Source organism: Zeus faber, assembly GCF_960531495.2.
Source record: "Zeus faber genome assembly, chromosome: 7".
Taxonomy (NCBI): Eukaryota; Metazoa; Chordata; class Actinopteri; order Zeiformes; family Zeidae; genus Zeus; species Zeus faber.
The window spans coordinates 3,481,001-3,490,492 of NC_137203.1; the positions used below are offsets into that span (position 1 = coordinate 3,481,001).

At 41.3% G+C, this 9,492-nt stretch overlaps 1 protein-coding gene across 1 annotated transcript in view; it reads right to left on the bottom strand.

Moving 5' to 3' along the window:
• Window positions 1-8,676, bottom strand: part of ppil2 (peptidylprolyl isomerase (cyclophilin)-like 2) — a 28,504-nt gene extending 19,828 nt beyond the window's left edge. Inside the window, exons 1-10 of the mRNA XM_080004035.1 lie at window positions 8,551-8,676; window positions 7,666-7,715; window positions 7,523-7,568; window positions 7,173-7,238; window positions 6,840-6,891; window positions 6,217-6,268; window positions 5,596-5,687; window positions 5,193-5,282; window positions 5,028-5,103; window positions 2,980-3,140 (exon numbers count right to left, since the gene is read on the bottom strand). Coding sequence (XP_079860161.1) covers window positions 2,980-3,140; window positions 5,028-5,103; window positions 5,193-5,282; window positions 5,596-5,687; window positions 6,217-6,268; window positions 6,840-6,891; window positions 7,173-7,238; window positions 7,523-7,568; window positions 7,666-7,715; window positions 8,551-8,582 — 717 coding nt within the window. The 5' untranslated portion in view covers window positions 8,583-8,676. The remainder of the gene's footprint in view (window positions 1-2,979; window positions 3,141-5,027; window positions 5,104-5,192; window positions 5,283-5,595; window positions 5,688-6,216; window positions 6,269-6,839; window positions 6,892-7,172; window positions 7,239-7,522; window positions 7,569-7,665; window positions 7,716-8,550) is intronic.
• Between the last annotated feature and the right edge of the window lie 816 nt (window positions 8,677-9,492).

Here is a 9,492-nt window from a genome sequence, read left to right on the forward strand (position 1 = left end):
TGCTTTTGGACTTTTTACTCAGTTTTAAGGGCTTTCAAAAGCCTGATCTTCAAGGCAGGCAGTCAGGTCCACCTTAATGTCAGCCACAGTGGAGGACGCTGAATATTTTATCAGCCAGACAGATTTAATAAGACGTTTAAATAATTCCTGATTAACTGACCAAAAGCACCAAGGGTGAACTTAGCAGCCATCGCAAAGTTACAGCTTTTTGCAGACGCCTGTCGGGGGCAGGCTGAGAGAACTTCCTGGCTACAGAAAAATAAACTTAGCCAAACAAAACCACAACAATATCCAAAAATGTAGAATTCTTACGTTACTAATATGTATGGCTGGGCGTTATATCTATATAATATAGATATGTTGATATTAAGACTAATTGTCATCTGGGATTTTGGTTATTGTTATGTGGCTATATAGTTAAATGTTGTCTTTCAGGAGTTTTCTAGACTTTCTAATCAGTACATCTACATCATGGGTCTCGCCCTAACTAAGACAGCAGAGTGGTGCAATAGGAAAGGGAAAATAATTACATGGATAGCAAATAGCATGAGATGGGCGGCAAGAACAAAAGCCAAATGGTGGTTAGAACCTGAATAATATAAAGAAGAAGTTATAGATTATTATTACAAGAGAAATAAAGAGAAGGAAAAGGGACTGATATGTGCGATCGCAAAAGAAAACAAATTTACCAAGATCAATTTCATCAAAAAGAGCAAGAAATTAAAAGATATAAAACACGAGACAATGCACTTGATGTTAAGAATTAAGACAGGTGGAGTAACATGGACATATGTGTGAAAAGCTCTTCTCCACCATGAACTTTAATAAGTCAAAGTACAGGACCAAAATTACTGATGAGCATCTTCAAGCCGTACTGAGGGTCTCAACTGCTTCCTCCCTAAAGCTAAATGTGGCTCAGCTGTGTAAGAGGAAGCGCTGCCAGATCTCTGGCAGCAAGGAGTAGGTGAGAGAAGCCTATGTTCTGAAGAACCGTTCATGTTCTGAACTGTTATTAATAAAGATTGAGAAGATTGGATCAGTTGTACTTTTTTTTTAAATACTTGAAACCCCTTTTTTGTGGAATATTTGATGCGGCCCAGCCTCACCCAGACTCTACCTCCAGCAGCCCCCAGGTAAGTTGAGTTTGAGACCCCTGGTTTACATAGACTAAACACAACCTCACTCCATTAGAGTTGCATCCAGTTGTTTTTCTTTGCCATCAGCCAGATACAATGGACCTTGTGTCCAAAGCTTGAGCCTCTCTTGTGGGTCTTTCACCTTGTTCCACAGCTTCTCGTTCAGCACCATATAGGATGATCCTGTGTCGAGGATGGCTCTTCCTGTCCAAGGTTCTATGGCCAGGGGTAACACCAGCTGGTGTGGAACTGGTTGACCGAAGGGAATGGAAATTAATGGGAATAGGCATTGTCTCGGGTCTTTAGGGTGAAGGACTAATCCTGCCAATGGTTGAGGTCTTGTTAGAAACAGGATGTCTCAGACATCTCACAGTTCAAGTTTGATCCATATCGATCGCCATTTGGAGCAGGAATTGGTAAAAAAAAAAAAAAAAAAAAAACAAACGATAATATTTACCAGAAATAGCAGAACCTTCAAGCGTCACCCTTACGCCAAGATTCTAAAACTTCCGGTCATGTGGTGGAGCGAGATGAGTTTGTCAAGTAGGACGCTTTGTGACATCATCATCCCATCATCTGTTTTATATATGCAGGTTGTGGCTCGAGACGCCCATCTGCATTGTGCAAGGTGTGCGGTGGAGACATCGGTCTGTAGTGGTTACAAACTGTGCATGTGTAGATGTCTTTGTATTGTCTTACCTGCTTGACGTCTGCAGGGCTTTTCCTTTGATATTTTTTGTAAATAAGGCATTCAGTTCGCTGTGTTACTTTGCGGGACTCAAGGAAGTCGTAACATACAAACTGTAGGAGTCCACAATGCACTTCTCATCGGAAAACTATACATAATCACAGAAAGCCATCATCTCATCGTTACTTCCCACCGTCATTGTCACCAAACGGTCACCTGTCTGTCACTCAGAGTGCAGCTCTATTTCCACAGACACCACGGTGAGTTATAAAAAATTTGAAGTTCTGGTTCACAGGCAAACATGGATGTTGTTTAAGACGTTTCATCTACTCGTGCTGCGTTTTACAAAACATGTGACACGAACAGCCAATCGTACAGGAGGAGGGCCGGTGCTTCCTCGGCTCTTTCCGCTCTCTAGCCGGGCTGTGGGCAGCGGGAATGAGGCCCCCCGGAGCTGACGCGGCGGGTCTTCATCAAATGCCAATTTGAACTCAAACTCGCCCTCCTCCCAACCCGAGCCCGGCGCGGCCCCCATCCCCGCAGAAGGGGAGTGATTAAAGGTAAGAATCCGCGATTTTCTGTGACGTCTTGTCTGATATAGTTGGAGAAACTCCCTCGGTCCGCGCCAAACGTCACTGCACACAGTCACATAGCGCAGCTTCGGGAACCTCGGATTACGGAACATCGGAAACCTGTAATACGTACCTAACATGACTAAACTGGACCCCATGTATTGTCGTCTGTAGCTATAGTTATCATTGATACTATTAGTATTTTCATTATTATTATATTTCCACTACTATACTGCTACGGTGTTGCCGCGATATACTATTTGTACTTTATTTTAACTGCCACCTGCCCATATAATATTGGACTCTTGCAAGCATGCTGCTCCGTATTAACTTCTGTTTATAGATGTATATATATTTTTTTATTTTCTCGTGTCTCTTTTTTGGCTTGCACTGGTCTGCCAATGCCTGAATTTATCCCAGGGGATTAATAGTGTCGGGAAATCTGACGTGTGTCCAGGTGTGACAAAAAGCAGAACATTTTTCTTGACCATCGGACATATTGATATTGACATATTGATATCTGATTTTTGTATCGATGGTGTTCTGGGGAATTTGGTGAGTCATTTCGGAGTGTGCTGCTCACCGCATTGAGCTTGTCTGTCTTTTTGGCCTGCGGCTCCTTCATGGTGGCTGCCAGCAGCTCGTCTCCCTTGTAGTCCTTGTAGAGCTCGGCCAGTGTCTCCCTGGTCTCCAGGTTGGTGCTCTTCAGGTGATACGCAGGGTGCAGCTTCGCCTTTTCCTCTTCTGCAGGGAACACAGAAGAGGACAGAGGAGCTCAATTAAATGTGTACAAATGTATAAATAAAAACAAAACCAAATTCTAGGCCAGGTCATTTTTAACACGAGGGTTGAAACAAACTTTTATTCTCATCTCTCACACAAAAAACAAAAAAACAGCAGAATTAAAGGCGCACACACACACACACACACACACACACACACACACACACACACACACACACACACACACACACACACACACACACACACACACACACACACACACACACCTCTTCCCTTTCATGTTTGCATTTATTTAATGATTTCTTTGACTGTCCTTTCAAAACCCTGCACTTGGTTGCATATAAAAGTAGTAGATAAAATGTACACAAGATTTGTCCCTGTAAAAATAAATATGCATGGTCAAAAAGCCCTCAACCTTCTTCTTTCGGCTGCTCCTGTTAGGAGTCGCCACAGCGGATCATCTGCCTCCAATACCTTCTGTTCTGCGCATCTTCAATAAAGGTAAATATAAACATGAGATAATAAGACCAGCAGATGGAGCTGCAGGACCTGAAGCTGTCACCATCAGGTTTCAAATGCATCTGGGAGGAGAACAAGGGTTTCCACGTCTCACAGCTAAACAGCAAGTAGTCTGAAACCTTTCTAAGATAACAGAATAAATAATAAAAATATATAAAGTAAATATACATTGGATTTAAAATGTGAGGGTGCAGATCGTATCCCTGTGGGTCTCGGGCAGTCCTCCATTTTCTGCTTTCTTGCTTCGGCTTTGTTTTTCTTAAACGGCCATGACGTCACGGTACTAGACCAAACAACTTTGGGAAAACAGGGAGTATCTGTGGTGTTTGATTTACTGCAGCTAAATTACTTCCTTTATTCACAACATATAATAATAATATATATAAAACACATAATATAGGACAGTCACCAAGTTTCAGTATAATGCAACCTCTAACTCTCACTGAGTTGAAGTAGGACAACATATAACTTACATGGAAAGTTCAGTTCAAACTTCAAATGTAAGTCTCTTTCACTATTCAGTGCAAATATAAATTTTTATTATATTTATAGAAAATGGGATATTTGTGTCGGGAAGCATGGTGGCTCCTCTAGCTCGGTGTACTCCCGGGGAGCCCCCCTGTTCCACACACGGCGCCGCAACAGAGCCCCGCTGTCCAGGAGTGCACAGAGCAGGGAAAGCCACCATGCTCGCAACGGAAATGTAAATAAGGAGACGCAGCTGTTTTGTACATCCCGGCATCCGGAGAAGATGCATTTAAGGGACGAAGGTGCCAAAGCCAGATAGCAAACTAGTGTAGGTTGTAGTAACTCACGCTTGAGCAGGAGAACCACTGACGCTAATGCGTTCTACTCTTATATAGTGTTAGGGGAGGGGCCATGACAAGTATGACCGCTCTACGTCATCGAGTCGTTATTAAGGCCCGCCCGAAAAATCCGGAACACAAAAATGGTGAGAAACAGTTTCACGATTTAACTCCACAATTCAGAACTACACCGTTCAGTTTTTCACATGTTTTCAGCATTTACTTTCTAACATGTATAATGTGATTATATACAAATCTTGGAATTGACTTTACAGGGACTTTAAGTGAATAACCCCCTAGTAGTGGAAATATATATAACCAGAAATTAGTAGATCACTCAAGATTATACGCAAGTAAACATAGTGCTGCAGTGAAAAATAATTAGAATATAAGAATGGATGTTTTGTAGAATAACATCACAAAAGCATCGGATCAAAATGTTACTCAAGTACTCCAGACTTTAACTGAAATTTGGCCGACGTGTGTTTCCTGAACGATGAGGAGATACAGAATCCCAGCTGATGACTGATCATAACTCAGTATGATCCAAGGGCCCTCTCACCTGGATCCAACACCTTCAGGTTGTTCTTCACGTGGAAGAAGTTGGAAACGTTGAATTTGTCCAGGTTTGCAGGATTCTGCAAGCAAACCCAACATTTTAGATTTTAAAGCAGCTCTTTAACACAGAACACTGATCTTAAAGTCACAGAACGCCAAAGAGACGCACCTGCAGCGTGATGATGTCCTTCCTGGTGAAGGGTTCGTCGGTGAGCAGGTCTCTGTAGCTCTTGGTCTTGATGTTGAGTTGTTCGACAGCCTGCAGGCGAGCGAACATGTTCAGAACATTCAGCGTGAGCGTTGGGAATCCGAATGCGTAGCACTAGCAGTCGATTTATTCATCTGACAATAATTGTGTAAATAATAAGCATACTCAGCTCTTAGTACTACAGGTTTCACATGCGATGTAACAATTCCAATAACAATTAGAAATTTGAATAACAAACCTGAAGTCTCATTCAGATTTGTTATTTCTAATTGGTATATTAAACAAATGAGCCATGAACTGTTTTAACTAAATCTACCAAGGAAGTAATACATCAAATGTAGATGTGTGGTTGAAGTCCACCAACCTCGTTAGAAAACACGTTGCCGGTGACCTTGTTGGCCACGATGTGAGAGTTGTTTGTGAAGACATTGTACAGGACGGGACAATGATACTTCCCTGGAGAAGAAAAAATAAATCACATATCAGCGCAATGTATTCCTTGTGAGGAAAGTTACAATGCATTATGTAAGAACAACCAGAGTGTGTAATAATTTGCCAAAATGCAATATATTTTACCTTAATAATGTTATCACACGCATTTTTTAATAACTTGTCATGAAGTGCAATTAATAAATACATAAAGGGTCATAATAGTACTGCATAAATACATAATAAAGGGTAAACTGCATTACATTTGGCCGTTATTATGCAATACGTTGATAAGTAAGTGCCTTGGAATTACATCCCACTCCTCCGTTTCAAAAGCCTTTTGTTGCACTTCTGGGCTCGTTCTGTGTTTTTAGAGCACGTTGCAGTTGTCATTTTGGCTTCTTGTAACGGTAATCCTACAAATTAACTCCCTAGCTGCCACTGCAGAACGGCTTTAGCTAAATACTGTCGAAAAATATCAACAATCAACACAGAGACAAAAAAATATATATAAAAATTCTGTGAAGCAGCACTTAACACACTGATTCACACTTACCCTCATTGTTCTTGGCAATGTTAAGTTTGATCAGGGACTTGGCTTCAAGTTTCTGTGGAAATAAAAAAATATATAGTGTTATTAAAAGAAACGATTGCAATAAATACAATAAACATCCAGCTGTTTGAGCAATACTAACTTGCTTTGCCCTTTGACAAAAATATGTTTTTACAGGACGGCTTGGAGAGTTTTGTGAGGCATTCTAAATCACAGACTCCTTTCAGGAAAGCTAATATTTTGCCAATACTGATGTGGTTTTGGCTCTGGGAATAATATTTTCAAATTTTATAAGAATCACACACATATTTACTCTGCCATTCCTTTTAATTTCATATATTTAAAATCGGTTTGAAAATTCTGATCCTTTCCCATTTCTCCACCAAAAAAAAAAAAAAAGAAGATATACTTGCAAATAAGTAAATATTAAAAGGTCTGGTTGCGGTTTATTTCAAAGTTGTTGTCTATTTCCCTCACCATTTATTTAGAGGGGAAAATGAATAATCTTTAGTGAATGAAAAAGTTTTGGATTGCAATTTGAGAACAAACTCAATGCTGTATTGATGTTGGAAAGTATAAGTTTTCCACAACGAGGAGGGCGATGAGACGCTTCAAAACCAACTCACCTCTCCGGAAACGGGGTTGGTGCCGTACCTCTTGATCCATGGGACAATGCTCCTGAGGCACATGGTTAAGGAGAAATAACAGTTAGAATAATAAATGCATATTACACACTTACAATAACTTACACAATCTTTACGGCAGCTTTACACTGTGTACAAAATATATTTTGCTGCATTGTGAATGTTTACAAAAAAACTAAAAAGACTCCTGGTACACAAATGCAGACTGAATAAAGCCTGAGGGCAGTCACATGAAGCTCAACTGTCATTAGAAATTTTGGCTGGTTAGTAGTATGAAAACTGGAGATGGTTTTAAGGTGGCGAAACAATACTCACAGCAAGTCAAAGACGACTCCCTCCTCCGCAGTACAAACTGGATACTCAAATGGTTGAAGGGACAAGCTAAATTGTTGAAGAAAACAATGTAAACAGTTGAATTAACAGCAGACGGTGAGTTAACGCTTAGGTCCGCTTATCAAAACAACTATTCAATAAACTATACTGTCAGTTCTGTCCTATGTAGTACAGTGTCTCATACTAACTTTGTTGGTTTAATGAACTCTATGCATTTGGTAGTTTAATAACGACCATCTTTTAGTTACAAGTCTTTTCTGCAGCATGTATAGGACACTAAAATTCGGAATTTGACTACCTGTCTTACAGATGGAAAACAGATCACGTCCTACCTGCAGTGGTCAAATGGCAGGCGTCTAAAATTAGCCTTTGGAATTACTGCACAAATAAAAAGAGAAACAGGCATTTTAGTGGTCCTCTCACCATCAGCTTGCATGCATTAATAGCTAAATGTAAATACATAAAAGAAAATTACCTGCGATCTTCCCTCCATAGAAATGGCTGTATTCTGAACATGTTATGTACCTGGGGAGAGATACGAGTGAGGAAATGATCAAAAGTGAAAAACAAACAAAAAAAACAGATGGACTTGAGAATCATTTCAGTAACAAGCAACTCAAGCAGTAATAACTGACAAGAGACAGTCAGATATCCTTCCACTCCCCGTTCTTATAGCCAGTTTGACCATTCAGAGCCTCAATAGTAGTACAGGTAACAATTATTATAAATACAATCAACTAGTAATCTACATTAGTATGGAACTTAAAGAAAACGGGAAATTAAACCATATATATAGCTATACAATCAACAAATAAAAGACAAATAGAGAGGGTTGACTCTACAAAAATACAGCAGCAATAACACAAGGGCTGGTTAGAAAATCTATTTTGTACGCATCTTTTATGGATTCATATAGTTTTATTACAATCGTATTAGTAAACAACCATACACAATTACTACAACGAATGAATAGGGGTCAGTAAGGTCTCACTTGAGGACGTGTTCTTCCTGCTAAATGTTGTACTTGCATGGACGGAGACAGTGAGATGCCTTTTTTTAATTGTTATCTTTATCTGATGCTTTTCTCCTGTTGTGTCTCATGCAAAATGAGTCAAGTTTTGCTTTATTTGGCCATTTCCTCGTCGTTATAGCCACCTGGCCTCACGTCAGCTCACTATTTCGGCTAAAAACGGACCAACAAAGGGTTTGATATCACAAATAAATGCCGGAAATGAGGAAAAAGCGTTTGTTTTGTTGACGGGCTGGGTTCAGGCAGCGGAAACCCGCGTCAGCTAGCTAGCTAGCTAGCTAACCATCTAAGCATTCCGTTTTGCTGCTGTTCAGTGGATTCGTTCCTTACATTTTGTCTTTTTGGTGTTGGCGCTTCCCCATCTTGAATGAGTTTCTGGTTCTCCAACACCAAAATAAAAAAGAACCTGGCGTTAAAGAGCTAAATAGTCCCGCTGTTGACGCTGTGCTGCTCGGTGCGTGACGTCGAAGAACGATCACGTGATCGTGACGTCGGGAGTCGCTGACCCACCGGAAGCGGAAGTTGATTTATAGGCTCGAGCGTGCATTTATTATTCATAAGTAAAGAGTATCCACACGCACAAAAACATCCACTTTATTTGAGAACTAAGCTCACCCAATGAAAATAACTGTTTTGGAGTTAATTAGCTTTAAATCTGGACAAAGAGATTTTTTTATTGAGGGTAAATCAATGTGTCCTCCTCTGACTCCAGCCACAGGGGAGCAGCAAACTTAGAAATGCTGTTTATACCTCCCAGTTTTCCTGCTTCAAATTGCTCTTCATGGATTCGAGTAGAACACTACTTTATTAATCCCCATCGGGGAATTCATCTCCTGCATTTAACCCATCCAACACCAACACCCAGCCATAAGCTGGAGAGGCCTGAGGGCACGATGGCAGGAGCCTGCATCGGATCTTGACGCTGACAACCCTCTGGTTGCTGGCTGGCCAGGGATTTGAACTGGCAACCCTTTGGGCTGCTTGCCTGCTTCTATAACCTCTGGGCTACCTACCACCGAAGCCGCCCACACAGACCAACTGAATCCCGGTGTTCGGAGAGATTTTTGACACCTCACTGGAGGCCTGCAGGGTGCCAGCCTGCTTCAAAGGGCAGGCTGCAGCGGTCGGCTGCACCCTCCCCACCCCAGACACCACCTTTCTGAGACACTGCCATCTGGCAAGAGGTTGCGGTCCATCAGGACCAAAACCTCACGCCACAAGAACAGTTTCTACCCCCATGGTAGTGGGTCTCCCCCCCCCCCGACGCCCCAC